Consider the following 22,983-nt stretch of genomic DNA (forward strand, 5'->3'; position numbering starts at 1 on the left):
CCTCCATGCTCACACTGTTGTCATTCCACCCTGCAGACGTCACAGAATACTCCACAACCTCCTCTCCCAAACCGCACACAAATGTGTTTAACATTTGCTTCCTGTTTGTTCCAGTTTACAGCATCTTTCTGTCCACTCTTTTTTCACCACGCTAAAGGGCTAGTCCTTTTATAAAGTTCATGTGACATCACAACATTGTAGAATCCCTTAAAGCAACACTGCGTAACCTCAGGAGGTGGCACATCACCTGCATTTCAAAGGAAATAGAAAATTAAAATCATACTTTGGAACATTCTCCATAGAGATATACCTTTTTTCCATACTGTGTAATACACCCATCAGACCACTCTATCCACAATGTTTATGTCGATAGCTCGAACTGCCATCCTTTGCATCTATGGATGAACACTCCACCAACTGAAAGTCAGGTTTGTGGAGATGAATATAAGGTAAGATACACTTTATTGTCCCTATAGGACAATTTGTTGCTGGGGGAACCAGTCAGGAGCAGTGGGCACCACATTTCAAGATGTTTCACAAAGTTTGGTCAGGACTACCTTAGATATTGTGCATGTTTTGGGTTAATAGAAACTGCCTGGAGGAAGCCCACCCAGACACTAGAAGAACATGCAAACACCACACGGAAAAGCCCGGGGCCTGAGAATTGAACCCAGAACCTTCTAACTGTAAGGCTGAGTGTGCGTGTGCTGATTAAGGTAAATTAAGTAGTTACTAAGCCTCATTCTTTACAGTTTCATCATTATGAATGAAGTCTTGGGACCATGTTCATGTTTTATTGAGGCTAAAGTGTAGTTTAGCGTAGTTATAATTATTACCATACACAGTAATGCTTTTGTAGTCAAGTAACAGTACTGTTACTACAAAATACTGCAGACAAGCTCAAATAAGTGCAAATAAATTACTCTAATAAAATCACACTTAAGCCTCCGCAGCCCTAAAATCTCTCCTCTTCCAAACCCACGGTGCCATGTGTTTCAGATTTTCCTCCTGTTTGCCCTGCATCTTTCTACCCTCTATTCTCTCTCTCTCTGTCTCTATCTCTCTGTTTCTTTCTCTCTCTGTCTCATTCTCTCTCTGTCTCTCTCTCTGTCTTTCTCTCTTTCTCTCTGTCTCTTTCTCTCTCTGTTTCTTTTTCTCTGTCTCTGTCTCTTTCTCTCTCTCTGTTTCTTTTTCTCTTTCTCTCTGTCTCTTTCTCTCTCTCTTTCTCCCTCTTTCTCTCTCCTGTGGTTGCGTCCCATTGATGACTGGGCCCTCTTCATGTTGATAGGCCCATTTAGTCCTCATGAAAGCATTCCATTTAGGTGCATCTGAGGTTATGGTTGTCATTGACGACCAGCTGTCAGAGTGGTCGTCTTTTTTCACCGAGGGGAGGGGCCGTGAGGGGGTGGGGATAGAGCATCTATTGATACTTTTATAGACTAGAAGAGGCACCGTATAGCCTGTAGCGTGAGAGACATTTGCTCGTCAGAGGTGGGTGGAAGTAAGAGTAATGTAAGTAAATGTAACGTAAGTAAAAAATGTTTAGTAAAATGAGTAAGAGTAATTATAAGAGTCTGGGCGTAACATTTGATTTGATATTTACAAAGAATAGACACAATATGCATGGATGAATAGACACAATAAACCCCTCCCCGAACCGCCACCTTAACGTGGTGGAGGGGTTTGAGCACCCGAATGATCCTGGGAGCTATGTTGTCGGGGGCTTCATGCCCCTGGTAGGGTCACCCATGGCAAACAGGTCCTGGGAGACGGGTCTGACTAAGAGCGGTTCAGAAGCCCTTCATGAAGAAAAACACAACAAGGCCGTTTACGTCGCCCGGACTGGCGTTACCGGGGCCCCACCCTGGAGCCAGGCCTGGGGTGGGTGCTCGGCAGCGAGCGCCTGGTGGCCGGGCCTTTCCTCACGGGGCCCGGCCGGGCCCAGCCTGAAGGAACGACGTGGGGCCGTCCTCCCGTGGACCCACCACCTGCGAGAGGAGCCATGAGGGGCGGGTGCAGAGAGATCTGGGCGGCAGTCGAAGGCGGGGGCCTCGACGACCGGATCTCCGGACATGGAGACTAGCTCTGGGGACATGGAATGTCACCTCGCTGGGGGGGAAGGAGACTGAGCTTGTGCGGGAGGTTGAGCGTTACCAGCTAGATGTAGTCGGCCTCACCTCCACGCACAGGCTCGGGCTCTGGAACCCAACTTCTTGAGAGGGGCTGGACTCTCCATTTCTTTGGCGTTGCCCGCGGGGAGCGGCGGCGAGCTGGTGTGGGCTTGCTCATTGCCCCACAGCTCAGCCGTTGTGTGTTGGGGTTCACTCCGGTGAACGAGAGGGTCGCGTCCCTGCGCCTTCGGGTCGGGGACAGGTCTCTCACTGTTGTGTCGGCCTACGGGCCAAGCAGCAGTCCGGAGTACCCGGCCTTCTTGGAGTCCCTGGGAGGGGTACTAGACAGTGCACCAACCGGGGACTCCGTTGTTCTCCTGGGGAACTTCAACGGCCATGTGGGTAATGACAGTGACACCTGGAGGGGCATGATTGGGAGGAACGGCCTCCCCGATCTGAACCCGAGCGGTGTTTTGTTATTGGACTTCTGTGCTAGTCACAGTTTGTCCATAACGAACACCATGTTCGAGCAAAAGGGTGTCCATCGGTGCACGTGGCACCAGGACACTCTAGGTCGGAGGTCGATGATCGACCTCCGACCGCGTGTCTTGGTCACGTGGTGAAGAGAGGGGCTGAGCTGTCAACTGATCACCACCTGGTGCTGAGTTGGATCCACTGGCGGAGGAGGAAGCAGGACAGACCTGGCAGGCCCAAGCGCATTGTGAGGGTCTGCTGGGAACGTCTGGTGGAGCCCTCTGTCAGGGGGGTCTTCAACTCCCACCTCCGGGAGAGCTTCTCCCTGATCCCGGGGGAGGTTGGAGACATGGACTCCGAGTGGGCCATGTTCTCCACCTCTATTGACGATGCGGCTGCTCGTAGCTGTGGTCGTAAGGTCTGTGGTGCTTGTCGCGGCGGCAATCCCCGAACCCGGTGGTGGACACCGGAAGTAAGGGATGCCGTCAAGCTGAAGAAGGAGTCCTATCGAGCCTTGTTGGCTCGTGGGACTCCTGAGGCAGCTGATGAGTACCGGCGGGCCAAACGTGCCGCGGCTCGGGCAGTCACAGAGGCAAAAACTCAGGGTTGGGAGGAGTTCGGGGAGGCCATGGAGGAGGACTATCGGACGGCCTCAAAGAAATTCTGGCAAACCGTCCGACGCCTCAGGAGGGGGAAGCAGTGCTTCACCAACACTGTTTACAGTGCGAGTGGAGAGCTGCTGACCTCGACTGGGGATGTTGTCGGGCGGTGGAAGGAATACTTTGAGGATCTCCTCAATCCCACTGTCACGTCTTCCGAGGAGGAAGCAGAAACTGGGGACCCGGAGGTGGACTCGTCCATCACCCTGGCTGAAGTCACTGAGGTGGTTGGCAAGCTCCTCGGTGGCAAGGCTCCGGGGGTGGACGAGATCCGTCCTGAGTACCTCAAGTCTCTGGATGCTGTGGGACTGTCTTGGCTGACACGTCTCTGCAACATCGCGTGGCGGTCGGGGACAGTACCTGTGGAATGGCAGACCGGGGTGGTGGTCCCTCTGTATAAGAAGGGGGACCGGAGGGTGTGTTCCAATTACAGGGGAATCACACTCCTCAGCCTTCCCGGTAAGGTCTATTCCAGGGTACTGGAGAGGAGAATCCGACCGATAGTCGAACCTCGGATTCAGGAGGAGCAGTGTGGTTTTCGTCCTGGTCGTGGAACACTGGACCAGCTCTATACTCTCCATCGGGTCCTCGAGGGTTCATGGGAGTTTGTCCAACCAGTCCACATGTGTTTTGTGGATCTGGAGAAGGCATTCGACCGTGTCCCTCGTGGTGTCCTTTGGGGGGTGCTCTGGGAGTATGGGGTCCGGGGCTCTTTGCTAAGGGCTGTCCGGTCCCTGTATGACCGGAGCAGGAGCTGTGTTCGCATTGCAGGCAGTAAGTCAGACCTGTTCCCGGTGCATGTTGGACTCCGCCAGGGCTGCCCTTTGTCACCGGTTCTGTTCATTATATTTATGGACAGAATTTCTAGGCGCAGCCAGGGGCCGGAGGGGGCCTGGTTTGGGAACCACAGGATTTCATCTCTGCTGTTTGCGGATGATGTTGTCCTGATGGCTTCTTCGAGCCAGGACCTACAACAGGCACTGGGGTGGTTTGCAGCCGAGTGTGAAGCGGCTGGGATGAGAATCAGCTCCTCCAAATCCGAGGCCATGGTTCTCGACCGGAAAAAGGTGGTTTGCCCTCTCCGGGTGGGTGGTGAGTCTCTGCCCCAAGTGGAGGAGTTCAAGTATCTCGGGGTCTTGTTCACGAGTGAGGGAAGGATGGAGCGGGAGATTGACAGGCGGATCGGTGCAGCGTCTGCAGTGATGCGGTCGCTGTATCGGTCCGTTGTGGTGAAGAAGGAGCTGAGCTCAAAGGCGAAGCTCTCGATTTACCGGTCAATCTACGTTCCTACCCTCACCTATGGTCATGAGCTCTGAGTAATGACCGAAAGGACAAGGTCGCGGATACAAGCGGCTGAAATGGGCTTCCTCCACAGAGTGGCCGGGCGCACCCTTAGGGATAGGGTGAGGAGCTCGGTCACACGGGAGGAGCTCAGAGTAGAGCCGCTGCTCCTACACATTGAGAGGAACCAGTTGAGGTGGCTCGGGCATCTGCTCAGGATGCCTCCTGGACGCCTCCCTAGGGAGGTGTTCTGGGCATGTCCCACCGGGAGGAGGCCCCGGGGAAGACCCAGGACACGCTGGAGGGACTATGTCTCTCGGCTGGCCTGGGAACGCCTTGGGGTCCCACCGGAGGAGCTGGAGGACGTGTCCGGGGTGAGGGAAGTCTGGGAGTCCCTGCTTAGACTGCTGCCCCCGCGACCCGGCCCCGGATAAGCGGAAGAAAATGGATGGATGGATGGATGAATAGACACAATAAATAGAAAAAAAGAGCGCTGCAAGAAACACAATTGTTCAAATCATTTCATATTGTTGACATAAAGATTTTGTCACTAAGATTTACTCACAGTGGGAAGATCAAAGAATATTGTTTCTGAAAACTACTCTGACAAGTACAATTTCTTTACAGACGGGTACTACACTTCTGTGACGTATAAATCGCTTACACATGACATACTTAAATCACAATGTTGCCTTTTATATTCGCAGAAAACAACATAGTAACATGTTTAATAAGTTTTAGTACCCCCCTCCGTTTGCTCCCTGCGCTAAGTCACTCCCCCCTTCAGAGCGCTGTCACATTATGATCTGCGTGCAATCCGGTAATGAAACTAGTGCACATTCTGTCAGGTTTGTGAAGTTGTAGTGTACAGTTGTGCAACATGCTTTTGTATATTTATGGAAAATTGGACAGGATCTAACTGCTAACCGCAAGGAGGGGTTCGAATAGTACCCGGGGGAGATCGCTAAATACTCATGCATGGATGACATCTGTAACCTCTTCCTGCATGCTCTTGAGAAGGGAATGGTATTACTTGGTTCTTCTTTAAAAGGTTACTCAAGTAAATGTAACTAACCCACCCCTGATGCTAGTTTTGTGAGTTTTCTGAACCAGCAAATAGACGATATATCAAGACCGAAGTGGACAAGCAGAGTAAAGTCTGATGTGGTGAGACGATCAGGAGTAAAATCTGGTAAACCGAAGAATTCACAAGAAAACTATAATCATATGTAACAAGCTCAAATGTGAGTGGGACATTTGAGAAAGTTTGGTTTCGGGGTTTGGAATTAAGTTTTTTGTTTGAAGTTTGATGAAATTCATGAGGAGGTTACGAGGAGGCGGTGCGTTTGAGGACAGTCAGGTCTGTGGAACGCTTCAGAACTGCAAAAATTATGCTGTGTGCCGAGTGTTAATTTGAGTTATAGGACTAACATAAAAGACCAGCCGAGGTGAGGTGCTGTCTTCACAGTTTAAGTGCATATGACAGGTTATACAACAGACAGATTATACAAAAATACACAAACATTACTAGATTTGAAAGTGCACTATGTAACTTTTCTGGTGGAGGGTCTGCACATGCTTATCTCCATGAAGATTTGCATTTATTCAAAGCGTGTGTTTTTATTGCTCAAACAAAACACTTTGAAAATCAGGCATTCAGGGGTCACCTCTCCACAAACGTGTCCTGTAACTTGACAAGATGCTGGTCCCTGCTTGTCTCCTGGAGGTAGATATGTTTATAAATGTCATACTGTACTTTCTTGACAAACCATTAACATCTCCATGGACACAAGCATGTTGGCAGCAAAGTTACATAGTGAACTTTGATAAAAATCTGCAGTTTTCTCAAGTTTGACAATTTTTGGTGAAGTTTATACTATAATTTTCTTATTTGAGCTTGAAAAAGGAGGTCTTGCCCAATAACACAATGACAGTGTTCATGTGTGAGAGCTGGAATCGCACCACCAACCTGGGGGTCAGTGAATGTGACCGCTCCGTTAATGATATTTACGTCAAGAGCGGGATTTGAACCACCGACCTATAGATCAGTGGACACCAACACCAACTGGGCGACTGTGTTCCTTATATTCTGTGTACACTTTCGTTGATGACCGAGGTAAAGGGATTTCAATATTTTTCCATTTTTTCCCCTTCATTTCTTCACAAACTGTCTCTGTGATAATGTAAAACTATGACAAATATTCTCCGCAGGTTTTATCTCACAAAACATCACGCACTTTACCCTTACGTCAGTCCTCCATTTGCCCTCCTCGTTTCTCCATGCTACACTGTGGTCTAATATTTTGATCAAATAATCCAGAATTTCACAACTTTCCAAAAAAGCATCTGTTCCGAGTAAAGATTTTTCATTCATGTGGAAAAAACCCAAACATTTTTCTGCTCATATTCTTTTGTACAGTGCCATTTTTAAAATCCTCTAATCCGAAAATCCAAGTTGCTCTTGCCAAACTTCCCGAGCACATTGGGGTGTGATTCGTATTTACAAAGTGTTACTGTAAAATGATGTGGCATAACATTTGGTTAGAATTAAGCATGTTCTGTTTACCTGGCCAACCAGAACACACACTTTGACCAAGCTTTACAAAGACGAGTGGATCTGGAGCCGTCTCACTTTTCCCTGTGAGCTCTGTGTCGTAATATTCGAGTAAGTCCGAGTTTGTTCTGCAGTGGACGGTGTGGATCAAACAGCAGGTATTGGTCAGTGTGTGTGGGCTTTCTGAAGACTTCCACCTGGAGTCGCCGGTCCTCTGCTTTCGTTACTGCACAATTTGAAAAGGCCAGTTTATTTCCTTGATTTCAGAGGGTGCGCTTGACCAGCGGATTAACCAATCAGAGAAATCCATGGTCTGATCGTGTCAAAACAAACAAGGACAAAAAAATTCAAAAATTTAACACATAGATCTTCAAAATGGCATTGATTTCTGCAGAATCAACAAGTAAACAACCAAACTGTTATTTGTCTCAGGTGAACAAAGTTATATATTTTTAGTACTGAATGATTTGGGAATTTTTGAGAACAGATTTGAGACACATGTAATCCAAACTAGCAGCTGTCGTTGGGCCATCCCGAGTTAGGACAGAGGTTTTTCATGGTCCGATTCCAAACCCTTGAGCAAAATTTGTCTCGCCCCAGTACAGATATATCGTATACGCAGATCTTGAGGTCAAAATATGTCCGCTGTGAACTGCCTGCCTTTAATTATAAATCGTTTTATTGCCCGAGAATCAGTTATTAGCATGCTAGTTGTTGTTAGTTTTACTCCTTCACTCCAAAAATGTGTCTAAAAGTTGTAAAAAGCACTAAAAAACTCATTGAGGTGAATAATTCGGATGCGCTGAATGCATAAGATAAGTGAGGAATGACTTTGAACCACTGCAAACTGTTCTGTTTTTCACGTACAGCGCCTTTAAGACAAAACTTCAACACATATTAACAGATAACTTATTTTTTACAGTAGAAAAGTATTTTAATCAGCATTTATTTTATGTTATTTATTTTATTTTTAAGATTTTTACAGCTCCAACGTCCGACGCAGATGTTTGTCCTATTTACCAAAAGTGTGAAGGGGCTTCTAGTGTGAATTTTAGCTTTGCCAAATGACTATTCGTTTTACAGCCAGGCTTTAAAACGGCACAAACCAGCGGAAAATACACAGCCAAAATACCACTTCAAACGCTCTTCAAAATTTCAGAATTTTAAACCAAAATAGCCGCTTTTATGTTCTTTGAAGCTTCACATGTCTCTGTATTTAACGAGTCGTGGACGGGCAAAACTTTGATTAATAATAAATCAACTCAATAATGATCTATTTTTTAATTTGGTATTTCATTAATGATCCAGTCCGTATTTAATAAACTGTGACGATTTGTATTAGTTTTAGCCCAAGTAGATAAAAGTATAGACCAGTAACAATGAGGTAAACCTGTCTGCAATTAAATAATCTGGTGATAAACATTTACACTCACACCTGCACCTTTTTAATGTTTTAAATGGACTTAGATTGTTTGTTTTTTGCTTGTATTTTTCTGTATTTGAACAAGACGCTCATGAAAAGGAGAGTCTGAGTGCTCTCATTGGGCTTTCCCTGTGTAAATAAAGATAAAAAAAACAAAAAAAAAACAACCAAGTCCTTTAAGCCTACATAATAAATAGATAACTAAATACATGCATGCATAAATAAAAATAAATTCTTGTATACTAGCAAGTGTTTATACAATCACAGTCTATAGCTGATAATACAACTTTATAATGTAATTTGCAGGTTAAATCATTCTTTATCAGTGAAAAAGCCAAATCAACCTTTTTGGTCTTGGCTGAGTAATCCTACAATCACAAGTTGACAGTACTCATTACAGATAGCATAGCCACGTGTATAGTTTTTGGGGTAATTGTACTTTTTGTGGCAGATTTTAACCTCTGTATTTGTACTTGTACTTGTATTATTCTACCTACTTGTGCTTGATTACATTTAAAAACAAACCCCAGTTGTCCCAGTGCGGGGCTGTCTCACCTGTGTCTCTGCTCCTCTCTACAAAAACACACACAACACACACATAACACACACAACACACACATAACACACACAACACAGCACCACTCTTTAAAACAATGCATTCAGCTTTAAACTGTTCATGTTGAGGTTTTGCATAAAAGCGATATTTAAAATACTTAAATGTGAGATAAAAAAATAACTAGGCCAGACTAATACTTTGAGTTGCTCATGTAGTCTACTTTACTTATACTTAAATACAGTTTTGGCAGTAGCTTGTAGGCTGTGGAGTGCGTTTCTAGCCGTGTAGCTGTGTACTTTACACATTTTCAGTACTCTTCCACCACTGGTATTAATAATGTAGATGTACATAATATAGTCTACTGAGCATTTCGCGCAACAACTCATCTGATTGGGCTTTTGTCGCTGCTTTGTGCGCGTACATCGGCCCCGTATTGCGCCTCCCGTGCGCTCTCAGACAGCCCGGTGCTGTTGTGGAGGGAGGGGAGTGACTGGATCCGTGCGCTCGTCCAATTACACGGAGGCAGCAGCGGCAGAGCCACTTCTTTTCACTTCTTTCCCTTCAGCTTAAGTGGCTCCAAACCTTCCGAGACGCACACACACATACAAACACACACAGGCACACACGGGCTTGCGACGCACACACGTACACGTACACGAACACTCACAGGCCGGTCTCGTAGTGGAACGGGGAGCTGCGTCGCGATAGGAGGAGAGCCGCTGCCCATGTGACACGTGCGCAAAGACAAAGGTAGATTTCTGTGCCTCTGTCAAACGGCGTGCTTGGATCAGACGCGCGCGGGGGGAAGATGCTCCAGCTCCAAAACCAACGGGGATTTTTGACGCTCGGAGCTGCGTGCGCGTAGAGTAAATGATTCATGAGGTTTCTTTTAAAGCGCGAGGACTCGACTTGGGGGAGTAGAAGCCAGTGAGAGAAAGAAAGAATAGTGGAGTTTGGTTCCGAGAGGTTTTTATCAACTGTTGCTGCGGACACGTTGAGTGATATTGGTCGTGCGTAAGAGCGAGGCATCATGGAAGAGATTTTGAAGAAAGCGGTTTGGATACGCGTTTCCCTGCCCTGACGCGGTGGAGAATACCCCAGTACTGAAATATTTGTAACGTGTGAACAATACAATAAGGACGCAGTTGTTTTGGGGCGTTTTGTGACAGTGACCTTGCCTCACACCATGCTCATGATGATGGAGAGCGGAGCGATGGGCGCGCACTCGGAATTCGACGCTCTCTCGCACTCGCAGCCGTGCGCCTGGCCGCTCCTGGACGAAGCCACCCGGGGTCTGCAGGGTCTGGCCACGGTCAAGCTGGAACCGCCGGACCCGCACCACCTCAGCTACGACGTGCCCTCCTCGTGCAGTCGCGCCGAGCGGAAAGGAGGCGCGCCGGCAGACATCAAGCCGCCCATAGTGGCATCGGCTCCGGCCACAGCCTCGTGCATGTCCACCGTGGCCGCGTTGGACGTGGCCGGTCAGCTGCGTAAAGCCAAGTCGTCCCGGCGGAACGCGTGGGGGAACCTGTCGTACGCGGACCTGATCACGCGCGCCATCGAGAGCACTCCGGAGAAGAGGCTGACGCTCTCGCAGATCTACGACTGGATGGTGCGCTTTGTGCCGTATTTCAAGGATAAAGGAGACAGCAACAGTTCCGCCGGCTGGAAGGTAAGGGTGCACGTGAGGCTGTCTGACTGCCACAAGCACGCACACACGCGCAGGTTAATTACAGTGGACAAGAGGCGCACGTCCCCACTGGCCTATGCACAATCAAACCCTTAATAATCACCCTTGATAGTAACAATAAGAATTCTTTCAACATGAAGCTTTATCTTTGTCCTGCGTAAAGATGGAGAGACCCATGCCAAACGAAATACACATGTCCACAATATGAATGATCAAATCAACTATGAGCTCCTATATTCTTCACAGTTTATGAAGAATATATATATACAGTTTAACTAAAACACATGATTATCAATAGAATACAGTTTTAACAGTATTTGGCTCTGAATGAAATGATTCAGACACGTTTTGTCGCAAAGTTTATAATGGATTTCTGTAAGACTTTTGCCACATCAGGACACGTTCAACTCACGTCTGAAAATGATCTGTCAGTCTGTTCAGCTCAGTAGTTAAAGGTAAAACTATGTCTGTACCTTTTTCCAGTTTCAGACCTTACAGAAATACTTTAAAGGGCCCATATTACACTGTCTTCTGATCTATGTTATAATGTTTTTTCTCATCACAAACAGACCTGGAGTCGTGTTTTGTTTCATTCACATGTTTAACGCACAAACCCTGCATATTTAGGCTGAGTTCTTCTCTCAAACTGAAAATACTCTGTTCCACTTTGTGATGTCATCATGTGGTAATACAGGAAGTGCTCCACTGTGTTTTTAAACTCCACACACCTCCATTTCTAGAATCATTTGGATGATTTCAGGTCTGGATTTGCCAATCTCTGCCAAACTGAAGGTAAAAGGCAACCTAAAAACTACCACTTTGTGACGTCACAAGGTGGAACAGAGCATTTTGAGATTTGGAGATTTGGAGATGTAACTGACTAATAATAAAGTGTTACTCAAATGAAATAAAACACAAATCCGGGTATGTTTTCGATGAGGTTAGAACATTATAACATGGCTGAAACCTCACAAGAGTCAATTTTGCGTAATATAGAACCTTTACATGAGAATTACCACCAAAATCTGGCATTGATTTTGAATATTACAGATTTCATTTTGCCTTAGTTAAATCAGGAACAGACTGTACTCCCCATATACAAACTTTAATTCACGCACAAATGACGTAATTTAGTTATTAAAATAAATTAGCCAGCATTACATATTCTGACGTGTCAATCATTTATCTCAAACCACATCTTGGAACGCATGTATTTGACGCCTTGTTCAGAGTCGCTGTAATCTTCTATTTGAAAAGAACTAGACTTTACTCACATATGTTTTCAATGAGTGTTTGCCAGAGTAATATAAATTCATGATGACCTCGAATGCCTTTTCTTGTGTCACTAGTATCACTTCAGAATTCACTACAAGTAAAAGATGTGTAAACTTGACATTAATAGTTGTCTTTCATTTCTTTGGTTTGGCGAGCTATTTTGTGTTTTTGTAACCGTGTACAATTAAGACGTATTTTACTTAAAGCGCTCGTGTTATGCTATTTTCTGATCTATGTTTTAATGTTGTTTCCTCATCAAAACAGACCTGGAGTTGTGTTTTGTTTCATTTCACTCACAAAACCAGCATATTTAGGCTTAGGGAGTTCTTCTCTTAAACAGAAAACACTCTGTACCACCTTGTGATGTCATCATGTGGTAATCCAGGAAGTGCTCCACTGTGTTTTTAAACTCCACATACTTTGATTACAATCATTTGGACAATTTCAGCCCTGAAATTTCCGATCTCTACGGAACTAAAGGTGAAAAGTAGCTGCTAACTTGAGAATTACCACTTCATGACATCACAAGGTGGAACAGAGCATTTGGAGCTTTGTAGATATAGACTAATAATTACTCAAACATGTATGAAAGAAACTAAATACAACTCCGGGAATGTTTTTGAGAAGAAAACAGCATTATAACATCCCAAAGTTGTCATATAACTAAATATTTATCATTTTGACATAAAGAAGCAGTGTGTAACTTTTCTTCCGGAGGAGCCACCATCACCACCTCCTTGTCTCCATGGCGACATCAGTCCTTTGTCTGAAATGTTCCAAATGAGCAAACGTATCCATCTGTAGACAAGCGGACGACGCCAACGGGCCAAGCGACAGGTCAGATCTGCGGAGAGATGATTTTTTAAAAACAATAAAACATCTGCAACTGTACAAATGCAACAAAGAAAAGTTTAAGTAATTTAACGACACGCTGTGGAACAAAACACTAACATCACCATGGAGACAAGGTGAAGATGACAAGCCCCGCAGATAAAGTTTCATACTGCAGCTTTAAAAAAACATTGCGCTTTCAGCATCGCACTCATTCCGCTATGGTATTTCGATGCTGAACTACATGAGAGTGAATAAAAGTGTATATTTAGTGTCGGGTTTACAGTCTCTTCCTACTATCACTTAGCATAGTTGTTGGCTACATAATACCGGCCTATGGAGGGACGGTGCATGAGCGCTCTGTGTCCCGGTGTGACCAAGCCTGCGACTGTCTCCGAGGGTTCACCGGGTTCAGCAGCTCCTTTAGCGTGAGGAGAGCATAAGCCACAAGAAAGAAAGGAAGAAAAAATAAAAGAAACACTCCTCTCTTTGTTTGTGCTCTGTCGCTTTTCCCAACTATTCTGACGCATTCCTTAAAGGTCCTGTACCCAATTTATTTCCCACGTATTTATCCCAGCACAGATCAAAATAGGTCAAAATAAGTCTGTTGTGTGTTTTTTTTTGTCCGGTAACCAAGAAGTGCGTGTTAGCATGCTAGTTGTTGGTCTTATCGGTTTGTCAGAGTTGTGAAAAGTGCTCAGAAACTCATAGTGGTGAATAATTAGGACGCTCGGAATGCGTAAAGTAAGTCAGGAGTAATTCTGGACCACTGCAAACCGTTTAGAGTCAACGAAATTTTGTTTTTTATGTTTTTAAGATGGTAAAAATTGGGCACTGCGCTTTTAAATGTTCTGACTGACTCACTTGAAGGTTATGTAACATTAAAAGTATGGAACAATGATGGCAACCTTGATCAGATTTTCGAGATTGCATAATTCATGAGCAAACAGATAGGTCTATTGTCTATACGCTATGCATTATCAACAGAATATTTTTGTTTGAAACATTTGGCCAATAAAATAATATAATACTTGCACGATCGCTACAGATTCATAATTAGCTGCAAGAAAGGGAAGAAAAAATACTCCTCTTTCTCTCTGTCTGTCTGTTCGTGCGCTGTCTCTTTCCCGAAGTATTCCGACGCATTCCTTAAGTATTCCAACCGGAGCGTTTGTGGGTCAGGGCAGGGACAGGGCAAGCCTCGGAGATTCCTGACCCGAGCGTCACCCTGTCTCCGCTTGGCCCTGAGCTCCGGATTAATCATTGGAAAAAAAGGAAAAGAAAAGGAAAGGAAAACATCTCAAACCGCTGTCTTGTGTCTTATTTTACGGCTGATGGGAACAGGGGTGTTCGAATGAGAGGGGGGGGGGGGGGGGGGGATCAGGTGTAATACAGGGTGCCCAGTTTTTGCGTTTTGCGTTTATCTTATGTAAATTCAGAGCAAATTAATTTTAGCAGTTAGTTGCTAGCTTTTTGTTTTTTGTGTGTGCATTTTGTTATGAAAATAATGATTATTTTATACACTACCAGTCAAACGACAAACCATCTCATTATTTTTTCTTTATTTTTGTACTTTCTACATTCTACATACATACAAAAGACATGGAATATATGCAGTAAGATATATGGAATTATCCTCCTGAGACCCCAGCTCTTGCATGGCTTTATTAATTTCTCTTTGTTATTTGGGCTGATTGGGACCTGATGAATGTAAAAACACAGAATTATCCTTTTACGTTATGTAGTTTCTGAGAAAAATTATGTCCACATATGAGGACATTCGTTCTACGTTTTAATAATTTTGATAGAACATTTGAATAATGATTTACAACAACTGTTTACTAAGTGCCTGAACACATTTGTCCTGATGTAAAAACTATTTTTCCTCTTGGAACAATGTGGCTCATGTGAAGTGCTGCTGACAGGAGCAGGAAGACATATGCCTTTAAAAAAAAAAAAAAAAAAAAAAATAATTCTGAACATTCTTGCATTGTTGCTGCTCTTCTATGCTGTTCTTCTTTTTCAAAAAAATTGCATTGTGACCTAGATGACCCAAAATGTCCCAGGTCCCAAGAGGTTAAAATCCAAAAAAGATTGTAGATTAGATAGTTTTTTAATATATTTTCTATCTAAATCCTCAAAGTAGCCACTCTTTCTTTGCTGAAAAAAAAAAAAAAATCCTGTTTTGTTTTAGGGCTGAGGGATATGGGAAAAAAATTAATGCTTTTTTTCCTTCATACTGATCGATTTTTGATTTTATTTAGTCTTTTTTTTCAAAAAACCCAAACATATCACTAACGATTAGACAAGCTTTAACCACCATCTTCATCTTTCGATTAATTGCCCAACGTTAAAATATTGTCAATCAGCTGTTATTGGTAGACACAGTGTAAAAGTACAGATATGTTTCTTAAAACTGAAAAAAATACCAACATTTTGAGGCTCAACAACCCAAATTTGTTCTCTACGAAGCAATTTCTATTTATTTGTTCCAGTTTATGACACTGTTTTGCTCCTGATGTATGTGTACTTATATTTACCACCTTCTATAAACTGACCAGGGCTTTGTGTTGTATAATCACGCGTTTTACTTATTACAACCTGTACACCATTTTCCATCATTTCTCTACTGTTTCACATCACAGCAAGACTAGCGACAAAGAACAAAAACAAACAACAAGACTCGGGTGTCACGGCCAACAGATGTAACTCCAGATTATCCCTTAAACTCAAATTAATAAGAGGTTAATCTAATCGACTACCACATGTAATCTCTTTAGCTTTACCATCGCCCATTCTGCCGCTGCTGCTGTCACTGGATTAGGCTCTTTGTTTCCCAGTCTAACTGCGCTCCGGGCTTGCATGGGAAAGTTGAGTTCCCCTGGTGTTCTTGCACTAAAGCACTTATTCCAATGTCCGGTGCCAAAACACTCACCGCCAGCTTCAATCAAGGCCGTATCGTAATAAACTGAGTGCTAACAGATGAGGTAATGGTGTAGCAGCTGTAAAAAACAAATAGGTGAATTTACAGTAGTTTACAATTAAATAAAAATGCGCGCTAACTGATATAGATGGTGCAATAGTAGTGGAGTGGGTGTTTGGCGATGTTTTCAGGGTTAGACGAATAATAATGGCAACGCTGTCTGTTTCAATGGGGGCTACGTACGACTAGTTTATGCTTGAACACTATACATATAAATAACCTGTAACCTAGCGACAGAGCGCAAGTGGTTAAAGCACTCGTTCTCCAACCTGAAGGTCAAAGCATGGACGTCGGACTGGGAGGGTAAAGGCGACCGTTTACCCAGGGGCCCAGTGCAGTGAGGGGCCCTTCACAAAGTCTCTAATGGGCATTTTTAATTAGGAAACTTGTAGTGCGGGCCCCCCAAGATAATCCGTACCCAGGGCCCAGAATTTGGTGCTTACACCCCTGCGTCAGAGCTTCAATTCCTGTTCGCACCCATCTTGCTCATGAAAAAAGTGCGAGTTGTTGGGGGTGGTCCGAGGGGACGATGGTGCATTAGTTATTTTTTTAAAAGTTGTGAAAAACTTGAACAAAACTTTGACTGTTCCATGTCAAATAATGTCAAATTATTGTTGGATTAAGCCCATATAAAGAAGAAATTAATACTCCTAAAATAAAAACTAACTAACTAACTAACTAACTAACTAACTAACTAAACTAAAAAAAACCCAAAACAAAACAAAACAAAACACACACTCACACACACACAAAAAATACAAATACAAATAAATAATAATAATAAATAATAAGAAGAAACCCAGGAAGAACAATGCCCCTCGCCATCACTTCGTGAGTGGCGAGGGCCAAAAAACAAACAAAAAAAAACAAAAGAAAAAAAACACAAAAAATACAAAAATGCCCCCAAAACATTATGATAATTTGTAAATAAATAACTTTAAATAATAAAATAGCTAAATTATTATTGGTCAACAGTATGCAACCTTAAATATGATCAGAAGTTGCATCAAGTAATTAATAAACTGACTAATCCATAGCCTATATTAGCTTAAATCAGACGCATTTTGATAGAACCATGTGTCCAAGATTGTAGCATCTGAGAATTATACAAAATATTTAGCATATTCGTACTAGCTTGATCACTACAACAGTTTCTTAGTTAGCCTTATTATAACAGACATGTACCAAACCCATCATTAGATCCCTTACATCCTCAGTCCCTATGGAAGACCTCACCAGGGAGCGCTTCGTTTAAAGATACCACCTGTGTAGCGCTGAAAAAGTTCCCATGACAACAGCAAATACAAATCGTTCCATGTCTTTTGTCACTTCAACTATATTGTAATTAACAAGTATGGAACAATATTTAATTAAAAACACTGAGCTACTACAAAGAGTAAACTGCAAGTCCTTATGATTGCTTTTTCTCAAATTAACTCTTCAAAATATTATATACAACCACACTCTTATAGTTATTTAGTCTTTTTAAATTGTCCACTGCAGCTGTGCCTCTGCCTAAATTACGAAGTGCAAACCGATTCTACTTTGCACCAGACCAGTGGCTCATTTTGGAAGAGAACACTATCTGATACGTCTGTGGGAGTTTAATCAGGAGGCTACCAGGGTCAACAGCACTGCATTAATGGGATTTTTAAAAAGGCTCCAACGCATTGCTACGTTAATAAAACAACACAAGCCGCTCGCAGATTTTGATTAATTATGAAATTTGGAGAGGCTTACCGATGCTGTTCATTTTTAGAAACCAGTGGAGGAAGTGAAAGAAGTTTTTGAATTGCAGAATTTTAATTATCACACTACCTTTTTGAAAATTTGGTGGCGTCGTTCCTGTTGCAAAAAGACCGTATTATTGTAATTAAAAGCAGTGGGGGTGAAGTGTCTCGCTAAAGGACACAGTGACATGTACATCGTGAAGCAGGTATTGAACCAGCAACCTTCTGTTTCTTATCATCCCATTTATTTTCATACATACACTGGAATTTTTGTGTACTTCTTTTTTTTTCCCAAGAATGTAGGCCTTTCATTTCCTGTGGTCTTTGCAACACTCTTTTCACAGGATGTGGTGACACACTTTAGCCAGGGCATCTGGCTTAAAACCTCTCCACCACATTTGTTTTTTTATTGCCAAAATCCACAAATATGTCTTAGTAAATTAGAAAGATCGAGGTAGGAGTTGATGACTTCAGAGGTCAAAGAGAGTGTGAGGAGGCTGATGATTGTGCTGCTGCGATAGAGACGTGAGAGTCCTTCAATATGAAAAGCTTGTGAGATAATGATGGCTGGCTGTGATACAGATAGAAACGTGAAAGAAGATGAAAGATGGGATGAATATTGGTACTGGTATCAGTAATATCAGAGAGGTTCAATATTGAAGATTTTTAGCTGAAATTTGGCACCAATATTTTTTTTAGGCAACCCCAGTCTCTGTGTGCCCATGTGCCATTGTCTTTGTGAATAGACTCGAATAAAAATGGAAATAGAAGAGCGTTATCTGCAGGGCCGGCCCAGCCAATAAGCAGACTAAGCAGCTGTTTAGGGCCCCATGGCCACCAGAGGGCCCCCAAGAGCCCATATATTTATATTGAAAATAATATAATATGTAAAGTTATACTAGAAACAGTGCTCAAGGGTTTACAGCAGCATAAATATCCCTCTTTAAAAATTACATATTTTTGTATTTTTATATATAGTAGCAAAATATCTGCTGTCTACATTTGTTTATCTGTGTTTACACCCCCGAGGTGATGTACTTTTCAATGGCAGTCAGATTAAAATATTTCAGTCTTTTGGTCATATAAATACAATTGGACAGGGTCATAAGCTCGGGCCGGCCCTGGTTATATATGTCTTTATGTTTACAAAGTCCTGTAAGAAATCATGTCAGATCCAAGATAAATACATTTTGTTATGTCACATTATCACATTTTTCCAAAAGTTAAAAAAAACGTTTATAGTTTCTTTGAGGTCTTTGTCTCAGTCTCAACATGGGTAAGTATCACATATCAGCTCAAACAATGCATATTTGAGGAAGGGATTGTTATATTATAAACTGAAAGCAGCCTGAGAGCATAGTATTGTCCATTCCAGTTTAGTCACTTCTGTTGTAGGGAGTATTATATCTCTTATGATGTAGGCCAAGATAACAATAAGGACTGAGCTGGCAGTGTGGGGCTGGCACAGCACAAAAATAAAGCTCTTTATTAGGAATGAAATGGAATATCTATTTGTGAACCTATATGTGGACAAAATGAGGTTAAAAAGTGTTCCTAAAACTAGCTACTCACTCATGGACAGGCCAAAGTTAATAAGTTGATATGTATTTAAGTGGTACAATTAAACTCACAGACCCGCCCTCACTCTCTCCTCTGCTATGGAGACGTATTAGGATTCCCATTAATCTCAATCAAATCACCATCCTTTTCAGCTCAACAGCGCACTCCAATCTTATCGCTGTGGGCTTTTTCAAATTGGATTTTAAGGCAGGGGCTTAATTCGCGGGCCTTGTTTGTGTTCTGTCCCAAAGATGCCCGGCGACTGCCCTTCCCAGCTTTGAATAAGCCGTCTGATTGGTCGGTGCGTAGAGGGAATATGATTGGTCGGAGAGTGACAGCAAAACAACCTGATTTGGTGAAAAAAACACAGCTGAATAATAACAGAAAAGAACTTGTGCTGTGAAATCACTATTGGTACAACAACATGTTTTGATGCTATCTGAGTCTTTTTAGGCAAATCATTGTTAAAGAAGCATCTGGGAACTTTATGGTCTTCTTCAAAACAAGGGCGTTATCTCTCTCTGTGACGTAAGCTGGTTGGCTGCTGAGAAAAAGCATTACGCAACTTGTTCTTACATTTTTTTTAAGGAAAATTCATAGGCATTTTTGGAATGCTGGTTTCAAATCTTTTTTAATTTTTTTTTTTTTTTTTTTTTTTACATACAATACATACTTACAATTTAACTTAACTTAACTTTCCCACAGAATTTCAATACATTTCAGATCAGTTGTCAATGTCAATAAAAAAATTATAAAAATAAATAAGTAAATAAACAAAACAAAATAAAATAATAAATAATAAATCCCTTATTTTTTAGAAGGGTTACCACTTGCCAGTAACACTTACGTTATTGCCATTTTATACAGTGTCATAATCTTCACTCATAGTCTAACCGGAGTTGGAAATATGGAGATAGCGTCTTGCTCAGGTACACAACAAAAACAGTATGTGCTTAGCGAGTGTCGAACTGGCTACCCTCTTGTGCATGGGCGAAAACTGAACCCACTGTGCCACCATCATTTTGATGTTTGTTATTGCACTTTGTCGACTCAAACGCAGTCAGCACACCCAAAGCAAATCTCGTTTAAGGGGGGGAGGAGAGGGGCTGGTTAGGCGCTGTACTTGGGCAGGGATGGGGCAGTGTGGGAGGAAAATAAGATCCAGTTGGTCTATTAAAAGCAGTCTTTAAGAGCGCTTGTGTAATCCTGTCTGAAAGGCCCATTCAGCCAAGGGCCCCTTTGTCTTCATCAGAACAAACCAGTGGCCTTGGAGCCTCCATAAATACACACACATTTACACTGTTCTAATTGTCTGTTCGTACAGGGGCCACTGGATTGTTTGGATGTCAAGAGCTACGTAGATAGATTTTTAAAAGTGAGTTACATTGTTGCTCCATTATTTTATTTTATTTTTAGGCTAGGATTCAAAGTGACATGAGTCTCATTCTGGTAACGTTCAAATTTTATTAAAGCTGCACTATGTAATATAATGCAATGAGTCTCTGCTACCTGCTTTGCCTGGAATATTGCACAGTATGGCATTAAACGTATCCATCTCCATTGATCAAGTTACACGTCAGAACTGTAGAGATGACCCCTCCACTCTCGAAGTAAGAATGAGTTTTTCCAGCAATAAAAATGTGTGCAATTGAATTAATGCCAATTTGATAAGTTCATGCCACTATGGGACATTCAAGGCAAAGCAATAATATCTCCATGGAGACAAGTATTTATGTACATTTTCCAACAGAAACGACACAATGCACCTTTAAATTTGTCCTGAAATATTCACAATAACATAACTGCAACGATTTATATCATATGTAATAGGCTCTGTGCACAACAACGCCCCGGCAACCTGACTGTTAGCGCCGCTACTTCCTGTCCGGTTTTATCTCTATGGGTTTTTTGCCACGTCACGCTAAAATGAAAAAAATAATTAAAGATAAGGCAGTGGACAGGGAGCTGCGGGTGGATGTTACTGACAACATGTTAAATTCTACAGAGATAAAGCAAATACTTCACCAGAGGATGTTTACGTCTCATTGCTAACGCTAATGCTAATTTTGAGGCGTAATAAATAGTTAAACAACACCACAAACTGACGTATTCCTCATGTAAAAACAATGGGGTTGTTTTTATTTTAATACATTTGAATTTTAATAGATATAACAATAGGTAGCCAATTGTTATAGTATTGTTATAATTTGTAATGGACCTCTACCCGGAGGTGCCACTCACTCGGTGCGTCAACTGTTTCTTCCCTCGTTTTTTCGCACATCACATTGTCTTCGCACTGCCAGTGTTACACCTCATGGATTACGACTTGGCACGTATCAGATTTACAAGTGTTAAGAGGTACCTTTACATAGCCCAATGCATCAATACCACTTCGTTTGCCAGCACTTGTCAGGTAGATATAGCACACGATTAGAGGCGATCCGATTGCCAAAAGGGGCGCGAGGAGTAGTAATCATTTCAGTTTGCAATATGGTTCGTGAGCTAAGCATTTTTTTTTTTTGGGACGTTTTTTATTGTTGCTAGATTAAAGACGCTGAACCTGATTTTCACAGAATGATTTCATTTTGAAGAGGGAGTATTTCAATTCTATAGGGCAGCACATACATGTTTAAAATTATATATTTGCAGAAAACGTTTTTGATAATTTAATAACTTTCATTCGAGTTTCCTTTTCCTATGCTCTCCGTGCTGTCACTCCCCCTTCAGAGTGCTATCACACCACAATCAGCATGCATTCTGTAAAATAAAAAAAACAAAAAAACAACAACTATAGAACATCACATCAGGTTTGTGAAGTTGTAGTATATTGTTTTGTATTCTATATCTATGTAAAACTGTTGTGCTGGAGCATGGCGGAGCGTTGGACAGATCACGTGATTACTCATACATGCATGAATGATACATAAAACCACTTCAGGCATGTTTTTGGTGACGGAACAACGTTATAACATGGTAGAAAGCTCCAAAAACCTACAAATTTTGCACAATACCGCCTCTTTTATGAGTTTGAAGTGGCCCAAAGTCATTCCTCACTTACTAATTACTCACCGTGATGAGTTTATAAGCACTTTCAGCAGTTTTTTGCCACCACGGTAATGCTAGCAACATCCTGCACGCTAACAGCACACTTCCTGATTCTCTGACAATAAAACGCTTTGTTCTTGGATGCAGACAGTACACAATTGACTTATTTTGATCCCAAGAGCTGCTTATACAATATATCTGTACGAAGACAAAGGCAAATTTAACTCAAATAAATGGAAAAAAAATTGGGTACAGGCCTAATAGCTCAAAATTAGAGCTGTTCTGATTGCCAAAGGGGGCACTAGGAGTTGTAATCATTTGAGTTTCCAATATGGTTCGTGCAGCAATTTTTTTTTTTTTTTTACGTTTTTATTGTTACTCTAAAAAGATTAAGAATGCAGGGTTTGGCAGTCATGGGCGAAACATTTTGGAAAACAATGTAGGCATTATTAGCAACAGCTGTTTCCAGTCTTGGATCCAGTTGGCATGTTATTGGTTATGCCTGTTGAATTAAAAAGCACATTTGATACATTGCAAAAAGATGAGAATAGCTTGAAGCGTTGCCTACTGACATTATGTCCTCTGGCAAGACACTTTTTCCTGCTTGTGCATGGAATGTGTACGGGACTGGGGCGAAACCAAAATGCACTGCGAACTGGGGTTTCCAAAAAGTACTAAGGCCATTACTTTATTATTATTATTTGATTATGTTTAATGGTACGCTGTGCAACTTTTCTGGCAGGCGATGAGCCATTTGCTTGTTTCCATGGAGATGTTATCACCTTGTATAGGTTGATCCACAGTATGTATT

At 42.4% G+C, this 22,983-nt stretch overlaps 1 protein-coding gene across 1 annotated transcript in view; it reads left to right on the plus strand.

Moving 5' to 3' along the window:
* The first annotated feature begins 9,717 nt into the window (after positions 1-9,717).
* Positions 9,718-22,983, plus strand: part of foxo6b (forkhead box O6 b) — an 85,220-nt gene continuing 71,954 nt past the window's right edge. The window contains exon 1 of the mRNA XM_033974935.2: positions 9,718-10,730. Coding sequence (XP_033830826.1) covers positions 10,245-10,730 — 486 coding nt within the window. The 5' untranslated portion in view covers positions 9,718-10,244. The remainder of the gene's footprint in view (positions 10,731-22,983) is intronic.

Source organism: Periophthalmus magnuspinnatus, chromosome 11 (assembly GCF_009829125.3).
Source record: "Periophthalmus magnuspinnatus isolate fPerMag1 chromosome 11, fPerMag1.2.pri, whole genome shotgun sequence".
Taxonomy (NCBI): Eukaryota; Metazoa; Chordata; class Actinopteri; order Gobiiformes; family Gobiidae; genus Periophthalmus; species Periophthalmus magnuspinnatus.